General features: G+C 36.6%; 1 protein-coding gene across 3 annotated transcripts in view; it reads right to left on the reverse strand.

Moving 5' to 3' along the window:
• The window catches only part of FASTKD2 (FAST kinase domains 2), a 26336-nt gene continuing 8266 nt past the window's right edge, over positions 1-18070 (reverse strand). For all 3 annotated transcript variants that reach the window (XM_070731975.1, XM_070731977.1, XM_070731976.1), the window contains exons 4-12: positions 17039-17147; positions 15657-15780; positions 14717-14856; positions 12241-12413; positions 9243-9406; positions 4980-5195; positions 3498-3585; positions 1322-1436; positions 1-358 (exon numbers count right to left, since the gene is read on the reverse strand). In XM_070731975.1, coding sequence (XP_070588076.1) covers positions 263-358; positions 1322-1436; positions 3498-3585; positions 4980-5195; positions 9243-9406; positions 12241-12413; positions 14717-14856; positions 15657-15780; positions 17039-17147 — 1225 coding nt within the window. In that variant the 3' untranslated portion in view covers positions 1-262. The remainder of the gene's footprint in view (positions 359-1321; positions 1437-3497; positions 3586-4979; positions 5196-9242; positions 9407-12240; positions 12414-14716; positions 14857-15656; positions 15781-17038; positions 17148-18070) is intronic.

Raw genomic sequence — 18070 nt, forward strand, 5'->3', positions numbered from 1 at the left:
TGAGAATGAAAACAATAGATATTTTTTATTCCTACTCAATAGTTAGAATCCACTGGATATGGTAAATATACTTGCAGTCACATACATATTCATCTTTAGAAGAGATATAAATTTAAGAGACAGGATTATTAAGGAATCTTATTCTGATATTTTTTCTTAAACTACAAAAGCAGCACAATCACTATGATTTAATATTCAAAGCCCAAATCTCATTGAACTCAACTGGACTTATTTCACAAATATTCTTTAAGTACAGTCATCTTTATTCAGACGCTAAATTTTCATCCATAAATATTTGTTTTTTGAGGAACAAAACTGCCTCGTCTTTCTCCAGCTTTTGGAATTCCTTGTAAGAAACCTTGACGACGACAACAACAAAAAGAATAGAAAAGAATTAACTATAAATTAGTACAATTTTTACATCAAAAATTACCATAATGAAATAAGAGGAGGGATATTGGAACTTGTGAGGACAATCTACCACTAATCTTAAAGGGGCCATTCCTAAACTAAAGAACCTAAAAGGAGGGTTTTTTTCCCAATTTATCAAGAAACAGTATAAGTATTAATTATTGTCAAGGTGTGTAAGAATAATTATTGCTTTATGAAGGATCACTGTAAATATTCGCATATATTACAATTTAATCTAATTATCACTCTGTAGATTCTATATTAGATTGTCCTTTAATGTTGACTGATTGCACAGTACTAAAAGCAGAAGTAATAGAAGTACCTGCCAAATTCAATTCACACTATATACACCAGATGTTCAGTCCAAGAGACAAACACTGTTTAATCTCTAAGGTCCCAGAAGATTCTGCTTTTCACTGCAATTGTTTTAACACCAAGTTCAAAGGATAATGCTTTCAGGTTATATTCCAAAGTGATATTTTATGTTAATAAGTAGTATCAATACTTTGTATTGAAAATGGGCCCTAGGCTGATGATACAGAACATATTCTGCAAGGGGAGGGGGGGATAGAACCCAGGATCACTCCATGGATCCAGAAGTTGACTCATGTAGCAACTTGTAGCACCGTAGCATAAAAGATCCGATATACAAATTAATATAAAATAAGATACTTATATCTACTAAGCCTTTTGATTAAAATGAACACAAAAACTTTGAATAAAAGATCTCAAACAATTTAATTATTTTTGCACAGAGGCATTGATTCACAAACTGCAGAGGTCATCTTGTCTGGTTTAATTTTTAAACTTGTTGCTCCTGATGTATCCCTTCCCTAACCCTTCTTTAAAAGGAAGGGCTTAAGTTCCAATATTATTCTCCCTTAATAATTTCAACAATATATTTTCTTACCAATACAACTTGATATCCCAGTTGATTTAAATGTCTTATTTTCATTGCCAACCTGCCTTTTGGGCGTTGTGAGGGATTTGAGAAAGCTCTTGCAAGTGGGCAAAGCACTGCTATCCTGTGAACAAGGACAAAAGAAATGCCTACAATAATAACATAATTAATTACAGCAGTCTTCCGAAGTATCAATACAGCGAAATAAGGATGAAAATTCCAAAGGCTCTTCACCAAAGCCTGTCCTACCTGCATATATACATTATGTAATTTATAAATGTATGTTTCAGTTAAATCCATTTCCATCTCTTTCTGTGGAATACCACTCCCTTTAGCACTGTGGTCATTCAAAGGCTGATACAACCTTCAGCTTAATGCCTGTAGCCCTGCTATAAATCTATTGCCTTTAGAATGACAGTTTAAAAAGATAATGAGTGATCATTACAAAGAATTCTTGTGTGTACATATTTTCCAGAGAGGATGCAGCAGGCACAGAGGGCACATGTTCAATCACAGGAAATGACATGGGCTCTTTAAGTGTGCACACATGTACATTTTGCCCTTCAAATCTGGATGTTTGCACAGAGAAATAAATGAAGTCTTTATTTCTCTGCAAATCATGACATTTAAATCAGTGGTCTCCAACCATGGCAAAATTTAAGACTTGTGGACTTCAACTCCCAGATTTCCGGTAGTTGAAGTCCACAAGTCTTAAAGTTGCCAAGGCTGGAGATTCCCTGATCTAAACAACTATCCCTGGAAATTCAGCCTACAAGACCAGTGATTTTCAACCTTTTTTGAGCCGCGGCACATTTTTTACATTTACAAAATCCTGGGGCACATCACCAACCAAAATGACACTCTAAGACACTCTCCTCTCTTTTTCCATCTGTCTCCTACCCTCCCCTTGTGTGTGTGTGTATACACACTCTTGAACCATTTCCAAAAACGGGTGAGGGCTGAGGCTTTTTCTCTCTTATTCTTTGGGTGCTTTTTATCATATGCTTTAAATCAAGAGTCATTTCTCTCTCTCTCTTGTTTCTTTTTCCTCTCATTCTCTGCCTCAATCATTTTCTCATTTCTCTTTTTTTCTCCCCCTTTGCTCTCATTTCTCTCTCTCTCTCTCTCCCTTATTCTCCTTTTCTCTCTCTCTCTTGCTTTCTCTTTCTTTCTCTCTTTCTCTCTCTCTTGCTTTCTTTCTCTCTATTTCTATCTCTTGCTTTCTTTCTCTCTTGCTTTCTCTCACACACACACTCTTTCTCTCTTTCTCTCTCTTTTGCTTTCTCTCTCTCTCTCTTGCTTTCTTTCTCTCTTTCCCTATCTCTCTTGCTTTCTTTCTCTCTCTCTTGCTTTCTCTCTCTCTCTTTCTGTCTCCCCTCCTTTTTCTCTCTTGTACACCACGCCGGCAACAGAGAGAGAAAGAGAGAGAGAGAGAGTAGAGAGAGAGCAGAGGACAGCTTGCCGGTCCACTATGCGGGGCCCCCTGGATGAGTGGCCCCGCATAGCCCCAGCACCGGACTCCGCCATCCACAGTGCCCAGCGCCCGGCCCCACACTGCCTCCGCCTCCTGGTAGTGCACCCGACTTCTACCTGCAGGAATGGGTGGTGGAGCTCCGCAAAGGGCGGCACTTGAAGGCCGCCACTGTTGTCATCGCGGCGCAAAGCCACGCAGTCCCGGATCGCTCCCTTCTTCGGCCAGCAAAGCCGGCTGCCTGGGAAAGCGGCACGCTTTTTAAACACGAACTTTTCAAACGCACCACTTTGCCGGGCAGCCGGCTTTGTTGGCCAGAGAAGGGAGCGATCCAGGACTGCGTGGCTTTGCGCCACTTCAAAAGTTTCTGTGTGGGGGGTTCCTAATGGCTGCGTACTTTCCGGAAACTCCGGGCAGGGCACTGCAGCTGCTGGTGCCTCAGCCCTGGAGTTCCTGCTCGCAGCTGCCGCCCTGAGGTTACTTCTCAGTGTCGCTGCTGCCAGTGCCCTCCCGCTCCCGCTGCTGGCGCCCTCCCGCCAGGCCCCAAAGCTCACCTGCCATGAAGAAGGAAGGCATGAAGAAGGAAAGTGAAGAAGGAAGGCGAAGAAGGAAGCTCAGCTTCCGGTATCACAACTTTTTGCTCTTCGCTTCGCGGCACACTGGTTGAAAAACACTGTACTAGACAACAAACTAAGTAAAATACACATTCAGTACCTTTTGAGGTTGGGATTCCCTGTCATCTGATCTGCTTCTGTGCTTGTCAATGCTATTTTTTGGTTTGCATCTATTAAAATTTCCAAATCTAAAAAAAAAAGGTCAAACATTATGTTTTTTATAAATAAATTGCCAAAATAGTACAAGGAAAAATGTATTTGAATAACATAATAAATGCAAATAAGTTGCATTTGTTTTACTAACATAAATGAAGAGAAATACCACTCTGATTATGGAGAAAAAAATAACAGTTGACTATAAACAACTGAAGTTTGGACAAAATATTTCCCAAATAATAAGGTTTCATAGAATGGCAGTGAATTCTTTCGCACATTGAAGCAGTGAGGCTATGTAAGCATGGAAACAGAATACCGGTACATACTATCAGTGAGAAAGAGCAGGTGATAAAATTGTATTATTACTAACATGAAAACTTTAAATTGATTTTTAAAAAACTGTAAATAAATTTTCTTTTAAAAGAAATTTTTGATTTCTTTTAAAATCTACATTTAAGCATAATTACCCATTAACTGCTAAGTTTTTATTTCATTATATTTTATATCATTATACGAGCTTTATACTTTGTATTTGTGAGAGTGCGGCTAGGTCAAGGCAATAATAGTACTATAAATAACAGCAGCTCAAAGCTAGCATCACAAAAAATAATGACTGAAAGTGAATCACTTAATTCCCATGTTCTCTTACAAGCTTTTAGTAGCTTTGCCAAATGAAAAGTGCATTTAAATGGAGTAGCCATAGAAAAAGCCAGCTTTTTCTGGGCTCATCTCCTCTTAAGGTGAGGAAAAGGCGATAGCTGGATGATACCCTCATAGACACAGGGCAATAGGCAAGAAACCTGTACGTTAGCCATTTCCATTTACATGCATTTTATTTTTATGGATTTTTATGGCTTGTTATATGTATAGTGATCATATTTTGTTGCAAATAATAAAGGACAAAACTGAAAAAGGTGCAAATCTGAAAGATTCTCCAGGATATTTTTTTCAATATTGTTTGAGAAAGGAAAAATCAAGAGCCAAACCAAGAAAAGCTCTACAAAAGCACATATTCTAATAAAAAATATCTAAAAACATATATTTATTTTTAAATAAATAAATGTTAATTTATCTTTAAAAGACAATTCAATTTTCATGTGTGAAAAGCTGTGTATTAAGTGATACCATTTGTATGGTAAAACTTAAATGACCAAAAAAAAAGTAGCTTTTGAAAAATAAGTAAATTTAAAGGACAACTTTCTGAAATAAAGAATTATCCTTGATAATAAAGTACGGTATGTATGTTCACAGTAATCATAGGTAGAGGGCAGTAAGCAAATAACCTGGACTTTAGTCATAGTAATATATATATAAATCGGTAAATGCTTTGAAAATGTATATGTATAAAAATCAGTAGATGCAATAGGTAAGCATCTGTTCAGGCTTCAAAGCAAATACTGCATATTAACACTGTGACATTTCATACCTAAGTAATAACCTTGAGTCAATTCTACATTTGTTTGTAACAAATTTTCATTTTCCAAAAGCGTAAGCAAGGCTTCCTGTATTTCAGGATAATTAAAATCATGTATTTTCTTTGATAACGATGACAATTTCTCTGATAAAATTGTTGCTGTTGTGGAAGTATCTCCATCAAGTTCTAGACAAGCATTTATTGCAGGCAACATACTCAGATTTTTTTCTACAGAAAAGAAATTGAAAGGAAAGCTGTTAGTCAATGAACTCTTTATCTGCTTGAATAAAAACATACTGTATTTTGCCTAAGGAAGGAAAACATAGGTTTTCAAATATAGGAATGATTTACTGGAGATCTGTTCAATTCTGTAAGCCTTTGTGAAAGCTACAAACTGCATCCTCAATCGGTATTAGCTTATGGTCAAATTTAATTTAATGTCTGCAATTTTCTCCCTATACAGTATTGCACCCTAGAAATAAAATGAATATACCTTGATAAGTACCTTCAGCAGGAGCCTTTGTCCCTTCATCTGTTCTAACTTTATTTTTATTGCTTTAATACACCAAAATAAAACAAAATATAAAAATGCTGTACAAAAAAGTGGGAAAGGGCAAAAAAGAAAAAAGTAATAAAATAAACATATCATTTGTTTCCTTTCTCAAATTTTAAATTAAAGTTTCACAGACACTCATATACTTTGTTCCTTCCACTGTATTGATAAAGAGTAGCTCTTTATAATCTGGCGTAACACTGTCTTTCTAAGGACATAACAATCTTTTTCACAACAATCAAAGCATAATATATCCAAAATTCTTCATAAATAGATCAATTCAAAATTTGGGGATGTAACTTAGCAGTATATTAATATACAGTATTTAAACACAATCTTCCTTGACAAAATGTTCTTGACTATGTGGATGATTTCCAGCCAATGGCCAAAATATTTGTTACTGTATCTTCACATTCATGACATCACTAGGATAGAAAATATAAGTAGCCTTTTAGAAACAGTCCAATAAAAACCCTCTCATAAAATGTTTTCTAAATTATTATCATCTCAAAATCTGAGATAATTTTTTTTTTTAAAAAGCTAAAGACATCAACTTGGAAGATTAAGATACTCCAATTCCTCAGTCAATGTTTGTAAAATTCCAAAACTGAAAAGCTGATTTAACTTGGGAGTAGGGGGATTATCTAATTTAATTAAAATCAGGAGAGTTTCCAAGTCCTCCAGTCTACAAGAATCAAATATGAATATAAAATATCTTAATTAGCAATCTTAGGCAGGTTGTATTCTTTTTGTGATCTCACAAAAATACAGACACAAAGAACAAAATGTTGATCTACAGAGTTAACCCTGCTCTCAGTCCAAATTTTATGTGCTATTTTAAAATAAAATGAGAAAATATGAATGAATCAGCTTTTCAAGTGAACAAAAAACCAACTTCAGTTTCTTCCCTAATAATTTTCAAGTATGTCTAGTGGTTTTCAATGCCCTGAATATAACTAAATCATGACTATAATAACAAAGATTTACGGTACTTGTCAGGAATCCTCTCCAATTTCTTTTTGAAATACATATTTAATTTTGTTTCCAAAACACAGAATAGAACAAAACTTAATAGAAGTAAATGTGTCTGACCAATGGCATAGGTGAAAAGTTTAAAATTAAACTCCCCACATTCGTATGGGAGTTACTGATGAGGGAGAAAGAAAACACATATTGGAACCTGACTGCTTAATAAAATGTTAACATCTATTTATTCATTTGTTTAAAGTATATTTGTGAAATAAACATGCTATCCCACTTATATACTAGAACCAGTACAATTTGTACTTGATGTATAACAGTTCATTTAGTGACTGTTCAAAGTTGCAATGGCACTGGAAAAAAGTGACTTAGGACCATATTTCAGTTATAATCTTTGTAGTAATCGTGTGATCAAAATTCAAATGTTTGGCAATTGGTTCATATTTATGATCACAGCAGTATCCAAAGGTCATATGATCAACTTTTGTGACCTTCTGACAAGCAAAGTCAATGGAGAAACTAGATTCATCTAACAACCAGATTACTAACATATCAACTGCAGTGACTCACTTAACAACTGTGGCAAGAAAGGTCGTCAAATAGGGCAAAATTCACTTAACAAATGTCTCATTTAGCAACAGAAATTTTGGCCGCCATTGTGGTCTTAATTCAAGGCTTATAGTAATGTATATAGTAATGAATATATACTAATCATGAAATTATATGCATTTTTAAACTTATGGATGTTTGCAAACTTCTAGTAATATTTTTCCAACTGAAAAGAGAGCTACTTTGGTTTAGTGGTTGTGGTAGTTAGGATATCAGGCTAGAAAATGGGAGACCATCGGTTCTAGCTCTGCCTTAGGGACAAAGCCAACTGGGTGAATCTGGGCCAGTCACTCTGTCTCAGTCCTGGAAAGCAGATACCCTTGCCAAGAAAACTGCAGGGACTAATCTCACCATCAACTTCAACATACACCTATCTACGGAACAAGTTGTTGTTGCTGTAAAAGTATATAATAGACACACAAACACCACATTATGCAGGATGTTACAAACTTTCATGCATCCATACATGCTAAGACAACTACCTCAAGATTGTTTTATTATAACTATTAACTGATAAAATATTGATAATCTGTCTCATGCAAACTTAATTTGCATAAACAACCTATTTTGCCCACCACATCTCTCCCCAATTTAAATTCTATGTACATGAGCCTGGCCACTTTATATGTCTGACAAGTGAGCTGTAGCTCATGAAAATTAAATAAAACTTATTACTCAGGAAAGATTGGATAAGGCCAAACTTTACCTGTACTGCAGTGGTTCTCAATCTTTCTAATGCCGCGACCCCTTAATACAATTCTGCATGTTGTGGTGACCCCCAAACTTAAGTCTAGCGCCAGTTCTCCCAACAGAGCTTTAAGCCGATTGGCAGGAAGGTCAGAGGGACACCCCCACTATAAACGCCTGATTGGTCAGATTGTAAAAATATGTTCCAAGGCGACAGAATGAGAGCTTTAATTCCTAACACCAGGGGAAATTTGTCCTTTTCGCATAGTCTTAGGCAACCCCTGGAAAACAGTTGTTCGACCCCCAAAGGGGTCCCGACCCATAGGTTGAGAACCACTGCTGTACTGGATAACCTTTTAAAAAAGGAAAATTAAAAAAAAATCACTTCCTCATAAGGTTGGATCTTGTGCTTGAAGGAAGATTCAAAACTATTTTCCCTGCTTTGGCTTTAGATTTGAATTATCTCATCTTGAGATGCTCTTCCTTCTTTTCAAGAGTTTGGACTCTGTTCTCATGAGATTCAAAAGTCATTTATTCAAGCTCTTTAATTTCCTCTTGCCTAGGATCCACAGTGCATCCAAGTGTTTCAACTTTAAGTATATACTTGGCTACAAAGCTTACAGGTTGAGTTAAAATGAGTAGCTCAAAGTTTGGTGCTTCTTTTGGTCCAATTTCAGATTGAATCATAATTAATCAGACTGTCAGCTGAGCAACCAACCTCTTTAAACTAAGAGTCCAGGAATCTTATTTCCAGCTAGGGACAATGCCTCAAGGGAAGAATATTTCTTCCCCATAGGTTCAAAATATATAAGGGATACATAACATTTCTTGCTTATCAATTAGGTTTTAACAAACAGTTGAACAGTTTTTTCTAGAGTCATGGAACAAGAGGAAACAGTCATCGGTTAATGTCTCTTCATGTTGCCCTGAAATATCACTCTTTTTCCTGCTTCTCTGTCATGGTGTGACTTTTTTAAAAATTTATACAGCGTGATGAGTCTAAGCAGGACAATTGCTACAGAAAAATAAAAGATGGCTTTTCCAGGGGAGAGATCTTTTATTTTGTACAGATTCTTTTATAGCAATTGGGGGGAAACACAACTATTTATAGCAAAGGGCCCACATTTCCCAGTGCCTTATTTTTTTTTACCTGATTGTGTCATATGCTACACTGCCTTGTTAAGTTCATTGCCTAACCCAATGAATTTTTGGAGTCTTTAAGCAGTTCCAATAAAGATATCACCGTAATACAGATGTTAGGATACTAATGAATAACGCAATATTAAACTGATAGTTTGGGTAATGGTATAAAACTGAGATATTTTGTTTACCTTTTATTACACAACAAATTTATTTTATATATGTACATTTGTCAGCACAGAAAACTACATAGATATGATCAGCACAGATTAAAGAAAGAAAATAAAAATAAAATAATCTCTAACCTGATTTTATTAGATCACTGAGAATTTCCTCTTGAAGCAGTTGATTAAGGGCAAGTTGGGGAAGATATCCAGTAAGACAGAATGAATATACAGCTCTTAGTAAATCCATATTTTGAATCTTATGTAGATGTTTATTCAATATACTATTCAGTGAGTCAATAAACCTTTTAAAAAATGGAAGTAAACAAATATATAAATTCCTAATAGGCTAAATAAATCTACAAATACTTGGGGCTTATATATCAACTCGCAGCTGAATATTCATGTGATAAATTAGGAAAATGTCTACATATCACTATTTTGCAATAGGAACTTCCTTCCACAATAAAAAACAAAACACATACTGTGTTTCTCAGAAAATAAGACTGAGTCTAAATTTTAGACTGAGTCTAAACTTTCAAGTCTAAAAGAAAATAAGACTGAGTTTGGTTTCATGTAGATATTAAACAGCAGGGGGAGAGGACCGACCCCTGAGGTACCCCACAAGGTAGGGACCTAGGAGTCGACCTCTGACCCCCCACTAAAACTGACTGCGACCGACCAGAGTGATAGGAGGAGAACCACCGTAGAATGATGCCTCCCACTCCCAACCCCTCCAGTCGGCGCAGAAGGATACCATGGCCGATGGTATCGAAAGTCACTGAGGTCAAGGAGTACCAGGACAGAGGATAAACCCCTGTCCTGGGCCCGCTAGACATAATCCATCCGCGCGACCAAAGCAGTTTCCATGCTGTAACCTGGTCTGAAGCCTGTTTGTTGAGAGCCTAGATGGAGAGCGTGAGAGGGCTAAAGCCACTTAACCCTGATTTATAATTGCCCACAACTACCTGTAGCCATTACTGTGTACCTACACTGCAAAGGGTTTGATAGGTAAGCGGAGGTTGCAAAGGGCTGCAGATGGGTTGACACAAACACACCCCAACTGCACATTGTGCAGAGATGTGCACCCCGAACGTTGCTTGGTTCCTACTTCCTGCTCGGAGGAGAAGGCACAACCCTTTCAAACAGGAAACATTAACATTTGCTGACATACAAAAAAAATGCCTATGCAACTATACCTAAATGACAGGTATGTATATTCCCTCACGGGCAATGCTCCAACCTTTAGTCTGCCAATGTCTTGTAAGCAGCAGCAGTTTAATAAAAGTACTTGAGTACTTAGAGCAGCCCAGGCAAGGAAACAGCCTTTTCCCTCTTTTCTCTTGATCCTGATGAATGAAAGGCTACTCTGAAGGCTACCCTGAAAGGGACACCCAGATTCAGGAATTACTCAGACCAAGTCAGCTCCCCCTTCAAAATATTGTTTCTACTACTAGGACTAAATCCAAAAAGTGGAGTTATTAATATAATATAAAATTTTGCATATTTATTACAACTTTACATTTATTACAATAACAGACTTTCCTTTTTTATATAGAAACGCCTATTCTGATTGAGGATTCCTATTTATATCAAATGCCTCTATTAGTTACTAAATATTGATTTCATTGGGTTGTAACACCCTGGCCCTCTTTTTGAAGGGGTGGTGGACCCTTAAGAGATGCTTTGGTTTGTTAAGTAACTTTGACTTTTCTTGGACTCCCTTTTAATGATACATTTGTAAGCTACCAACAGTTGTAACACATTGAGACAGCCTGTAAATCTCAAGGAAAGAAGGGAAGGAGGAAGGGAATCCTTCACAAATCTAATGTTATTATGAACATTATTCTGTTTAAATCTGTTTTCTATTTTCCTCTTTTGGAGTTTCATTTCTTTTTTACTCTTTTGTCTTGGTACCCCTTTCAAATATTTGTTAAAATAAAACAAAAAGAAAATTAAAATGTTTAGGTTCTGTTTTTTGTTTTACCTGGTGTGTGTGTGTGTGTGTGTGTGTGTATAATGTATCATCATATTCTTCCTTTACTGGATTGCAATAATCCATAATTTGAGAATCAATGTTATAATACTTACACCATTAAAAAATTACAGTAGTACCTTGGTTAACGAACGCCTTGATTAGTGTACTTTTCGGATAACAACCAAAAATTTCGACAAAAATTTGCTTCGGATACCGAACAAAAATTCAGATACCGAACAGAAATTTTTGCTTATTACTCGAAATGTTACACCCATTGTCCCTCACTCCCGCCCCCCCTCTCCTTACCTCTTTACCCCTTACCCCCCATTGTCCCTCACTCCCCCCTCTCCTTACCTCTTTACCCCTTACCCCCCCCCATTGTCCCTCACTCCCCCCCTCTCCTTACCTCTTTACCTCTTGCCTCTCTGCCTTCGTCCCCTCGCCAGGGGAGCAGCAAAGCATCACTTTGGCTATGACGAGGCAGACACTGAGTTTGATGGTTCCGGCGGCGGTTTCTTTTCGGGGACGGTGGCGGCGGCGAGGGCCTGGGGGCATGGGCATGGACGTGATGTTCCTGGCGCTGCTGTTCCTCGAAAGGAAGCTACCGGAGCCGCCACCACCACCACCAGTTCCTGGCGTTGCTGTTCCTTGAAAGGAAGCTGCCGGAGCCGCCGCCACCACCACCAGTTCCTGCCGCTGCTGTTCCTTGAAAGGAAGCTGCCAGAGCCGCCACCGCCAGCACTAGCTGGTGGTGGTGGCGGCGGCAGTTCTGGCAGCTTTATTTCAAGGAACAGCAGTTCTGGGAACATCACGTCCATGGCCAGGTCCCCAGGCCCCCGCCGCTGTCCCTGAAAAGAAGGGGATGGGAGTGAGGGACAATGGGTGGGGGTGGGGAGAAAAAATCCTCAATTTTCAATTTTCCCCATAAGAAATAAAGGCTGGGAACCAATTAAATCCATTTCCATTATTTCCTATGGGGAAAATTGTTTTGGATAACGACCATTTCAGTTAACAACCAACCTTCCGGAACGGATTGTGGTTGTTAACCGAGGTACCACTGTCTATATATTAATTTGGTGATAAATTTGAGATTATTCAGAAATGACCATAAATGTTTCAGAATTTATTTCTGAAATGAGTATTTACTAAAGAATAGCTTACTCTTGGCCTTGGCCGCTGGAGAAGTGATTGAAATTAGAGTAGGCTTGCAGAATAATTGTAGCATCTTTCAGGTTCAAGGATTCCGGGTCAAGCATCACTTCCTCAAGAAATTTATCCATCAGTTGGACTGGGTGAACATTAAGATTTTCAAAAGCTGAAATTAACAGAATTACCTGAAATCAAAAGGAGAAGTTAAAGTAACACACATATACTGAGATAACTTTATTAAGAGGATTTTTTTAAAGTAGCAAATGTTGTTGGGCCTGAGAATATACCACTGAAAAGAGAAGCAAATTCCTTTTTGCTTCTCTGCATCCCTGTTTACAATCCTGTTTCTATTCTAAGCTTGTCGGGCAAAATTCTCCCCCTCTGTCCTTTATGAAATAATACGAAACTAATCTGCTACAATAATTTAAAACCAAAGTTGCATACCTGGTTGCATTCCCCAAAGCCCAACTGTTAACTACTTAATGCCTTTCCAAATTGTAATTTTTCATAATACAGAAGGAAGTTTGATATGCATCAGAGTAACCATTATTAGTTATAATTGTTAGTTTACTTTAAATTAAATCCCAATTTAAAGCAAAATGGCTGGAGAAAATGCCCCTAGAGAATGTGAAAGAATAGTGTGTACAATTTGCTGCTCAGAACATACAGTATCAATCCGGTGTCTCTTCCCCCCCCCCCCCCCCCACACACACATTTTTCTTTTTCGCCTGACTTCCAGCCTCATAGGAAGCCCAGTTGTAACATGGGAAAGAATTGATTTGTGGAGTAATAGCCAGATTAAACATTGTACATTTCTCTTCTACTAAGCATTTAATAAATTTTATTTCAACAAAACAGGTATTTGGTGACTGATATATCCATTTCTACTTGTTTACATGTTTCTGGCTTTATAACTAGTGAAAGGGTCAAATTTTGTATGGAATTATTATTACAGTGGTACCTCGAGATACGAGTTTAATTCGTTCCGGTCCTGGGCTCTTAAGTCGAGCAGCTCTTATCTCGAACGACTTTTCCCCATAGGAATTAATGTAAATAATTTTAATTGGTTCCAGCCCTCAAAAAACTCACAAAGTTAGTCTAAATTATGCAGAAAGACATGTTTTTAATGAAGAAATGTACATGTACATATAAATGAATAATGAAGTTTCTTTCACTTAACTTGTAAACTTTCTTAAACTTTTAAATTTACATATGTTCAACTTCTCTGCCACCCAATCCTGTAGGACAGAGGTCCCCAACCCTTTTTGCACCAGGGACCGGCTTTAAGCGATCAAGAGAGGAATGGGTGAATGAATGGACGGAGGGTGGGAAAGAAGGAAGGAAAGAGGGAAGGGACAGGAACAGAGGAAGGAAGCAAGGAAACTTATGAAAGGGGAGAGTAAGAGAGGAATGAGTGAAGGGAGGGAGGGAGGGAAGAAGGTGGGAAGGAGAAAGAAAAGAAGAAATAGAGGAAGGGAAGGTAAAAGAGAGAAAGAAAAAGAGCAAGAAAGAAAGAAAGAAAGAAAGAAAGAAAGAAAGAAAGAAAGAAAGAAAGAAAGAAAGGGGGAAGGGACAGGAACAGAGGAAGGAAGCAAGGAAACTTATGAAAGGGGAGAGTAAGAGAGGAATGAGTGAAGGGAGGGAGGGAGGGAAGAAGGTGGGAAGGAGAAAGAAAAGAAGAAATAGAGGAAGGGAAGGTAAAAGAGAGAAAGAAAAAGAGCAAGAAAGAAAGCTGCAAGCACCCCCCCGAGCCCCCCAGGCCGGCTGCAACCTTTTAAAACACGCGCGCCGCTTCGCAGCTGTCTCCTGAAGCCGAACGCGGAAGTTAGCGTTTGGCTTCAGGAGACAGCTCCTTGGCGCTTGTATCTCGAATTTGGGCTTGTAAGTAGAACAAAAATATCTCTCCCCTCCCAGCTCTTATCTCGAGTTGCTCTTAAGTAGAGCAGCTCTTATGTCGGGGTTCCACTGTACTATATTTTATAAACATGTCCTGCATTGAAAACCTTTTTAGATTCAATGGCAAAGTACCACTGAATCTCTAACACATGGAAGAATTAAATCTGTCCCAAATAACTAGACCACAAAAACACCATATTGCACTGAACATATTTAAATCCGGTCATCCTGTTAAGAAATCCTACTGTATTTAAATTTTTATTTACATCTTTCCTACCTATTTTCACTTTCCTGATAACTTCTTCAAACAAACCAATGTCCACATTTCTAAACTTTTTATAGCTTATACTATTTATCATATAGATGAAACAAAACCCCTTTATTCACATTATTCATAGTCCAGCATAATCTGTGAAATTATGGAGACAGATTATTGTCCACATTGCAACACCTCTCCCAAGTCCAGTTACAGGGACTGTCCTAAATATCATTAATCTAAAATAAAATTGAAAACAATATCAACATCCTAGGTTACTATTAATTTACTCCTGAGAATGCCAGGAATAGGAATAGTGACATCCTATATATTTACCTCATTTCTGTTCCATGTATAGGAGACTGATGCGGCATAATCAGCCAATGCAGAATAAAGTTTCACATTTTGGTATCTTAATTGTTTGCCACTTCTCAAAACATTCAGCAGGTTGGAAAATTGAGTTCCTTCAAGGTTTTCTAATGCGTACAAAGAAAACTAACATTGGAAATTCACTTGGTTGATAACATGTGTAAAAAAAAACATTTGTGCTTTGAGTTTGTAAAAAGAAATGACATGTTAAATCCTGAAGCAGAAAATATAGCATAACTGCAAAACTAAAGAACCATTCAAGGAACATGATTTGGTCAAGTAGAGGTACACTTTTTTGAATAATGTATTAACATGGGATCCAACTTTGTGATCCTTCTTCCTATCCATGCCCACTATATATTGTTAAATAAAATCAAAATACCCCTTGTGCTGCTTTTAAAGTAGCCTAAGAATTATCTTTTTGAGCCAATTCTCTTACATTTTTATTTATAATTTTCACTATAAATGTTCAAGTCTAGTTTTATAAACTATAAGCCAAGGCTGAAATATCCAGATATAAGGGGTCTTCAACCATAATTCAGCCCAAAATTATGGTTGTTAATTGTGTTAGTCGTTAAGTGAACATTATGGTTATTATTTGAACCCATTGTCTGCAATGGATCTTTTTGGCCAGAAACCAGAAATAAATGCCTGCTCCTGGCCAAAAAAAAATTGTTACAAATTGCAGGCACTTGTCCGTAGGATGCTGCAAACATCTGCAGAAAAACAATCAAAAACTCGACAGTTCAATCATAACCTACGTATACTCCCTAATTTCCTGTTCTGCTCTTCATAAGCAAATACGTGTAAACCCATACAGCAAATAAAAAGAAATTGGATTCAAGAACATTATAATCAAATAATCTGATTTGAACATTAGTAATCTAATATGCTTGCCATGACTTACCTACTATCGTCTTACTACAAGCATTCAGGATTGGAACCGAGAGATACTCCATTTCACCCAATACTCTGAACATTTGAAAAGCATTCGGAACTGTAAAGTGACCTATCAGATCCAACATCTTGCTCTAAATGGAAAAAAATTCAAATTAGCCAAAAGTATAATTGGCTTACAAGACAAGGGCTATAAAATTGTTTGTTATCAGAGAGTTAACAAATGTCCTTCTCCTACTTTTACTTTGAAGATTTAAATTTTTTGAAAAAGTAATCAGCAATTTCATTTTTGTTCTTTAAAATGCCATTTACCCTGAATACCTATCTTTGATTTCTAACTTTCTATAGTTATGGTGATTTCATAATTATGTTGTTTTAGTTTGGTTGTCTTTAAACTTACTTATGCTGTTATTTTTACTTATTTATTGATTGATTTATATTTGTATGCTGCCCAATCCCAAAGGACTGATTTTTTTAAAATTATGTTTTTATATATGGCTAACCATCTGGAATTGCTGTGATGAGATGGACAACCATATAAATCAAATAAATGAAAACATGTTTCCTCTATCAAAGTTCTTGTAAAAAAGGAACATGGAAATAATGAAATCAATTCTGTAGTACCACAACTGCAAGGATTAATGTGTAATATTTATTTATTTTTATTTTATATTGAGTCCAACCTACTGTAAACCCAGCCTGGGTAGCTTACATAAAAAAGGAAGAAATAAAATAGAAAAACAGATGATGGTCACCCAAAAGAAAAACCATAAATATTAAGTAAAACAAAAAAACTCAACGAACACCCTGTTCTAAGGCGTGTGAAAATAGCTAGATTTTAAAAGACCTCTGAAAATTATCCATGTGAGAACCACTACATATTTTGGAGCGGGTGGGAATGCTGTTCTAGAGAGCAGGTGCTATGACAAAGACAGACTTCTTGATAGTGGAACAGGTTGTGAACGCCCCATCTCTTGACACATTCAAAAGAAAATTGGACTGCCATCTGGTTGGGGTGGTGTAGGGTTTCCTGCTTGAGCAGAAGGTTGGACTTGATGACCTGCAAGGTCCCTTTCAACTCTAATAATTAATTAAATAAACAAACAAACAAACAAAGCAGTGCCCGGAGATCTGCAATACCTCTTGCATATCTGATTTTTCCGCAAAGGCATATGCACCAAAGACAAATTCCTTGTGTGTCCAATCACACTTGGCCAATAAAGAATTCTATTTTATTCTAATCAAAGATAGGTATTTCATGATTCTTGGCATTCATGGCTCTTAAAATAAATGATCTTTTCCTCTGTGATGATAAAAGCGATAATAACTGATTCCTACAAACGTAATGCAGCAATTGAAAACACAGATGAAAGAACAGTATCAATTTTTTACCTCAAAACTTTTCTTAAGTGCCACTGGTACATCCTTCCCAATATTGCGCATTATGCTTTGCAATAAAAACACATTTGATATTTTGGGGACTCTGTCTTGTAAAAGTAACCTATTAAGAAAAAAACCCTCAGAAAAAGAATATGTAATGGACATAAACTATTGGAGCAGATATCATTGTACACATGTACCTACAGAAAGACTGACACTATGCATCTTCCAATTGAAACAACATATATTTTAAGCATTAGGAAGATTAAATTAAAAATACAATTAATTTTCTTGATTTACTATACACAATTGTGGATTGGAAATTTCCACAGCATCTCCTAAACTTGTCTGTCACACTTGGATGAGTTGCCAGTGTCATAAATTTCCTTCAATTACTTTTTTTTCATATGCCTGGTTTAGAAAGCATGATTTCATTTTTCATTCTGTGAAGGTTCTATAGAGTTAATATGTTTGCTGAGAGTTTGAGGGAAAATATTTATGTTTTTTATTTTAAAAATATTGTCTCTAAACATAGTTTAATAAATACCAACTATGGTATTAGTTTTCAGTTTGATGGTGCTTTGTCCCACATAAATTTCTGATAACATTTACTTGCAGAAATATGTACAAGTTTAAGAAATCTGAACAGCAGTGAGTACGTTTTTGCAAAATTGTATATATTTCCTCTATATTTTAAACTCCTAATCTTTTTTTTAAATTGAGACTCTGAAATTATTTGAGTCAAGGAAAATCTAAGAATAATTTCAAATCTAACTTACATCACTGGAATGATTTTGCCACCTTCTCCTATTTCCTTAATTCTTCCCAAATCAGAAGTTATGTTAAGGTATTTTGAAACCTGAAACTTTTACATTAAGCTCTACTTGAGCAAAAAAGGCAACAAAAACAAAAAAAGGCATGAGACAAAAAACCTTACTATTTATATCCTAATCTTCCTTTCAGAGCCCATATTACTCTACAGTAAAATCAAGGATGTTAAAAAAATCTATTCCAAAATTAAAACAAAATTAAAATAGTAGGCAT

Source organism: Erythrolamprus reginae, chromosome 1 (genome assembly GCF_031021105.1).
Source record: "Erythrolamprus reginae isolate rEryReg1 chromosome 1, rEryReg1.hap1, whole genome shotgun sequence".
Classification (NCBI taxonomy): domain Eukaryota; kingdom Metazoa; phylum Chordata; class Lepidosauria; order Squamata; family Dipsadidae; genus Erythrolamprus; species Erythrolamprus reginae.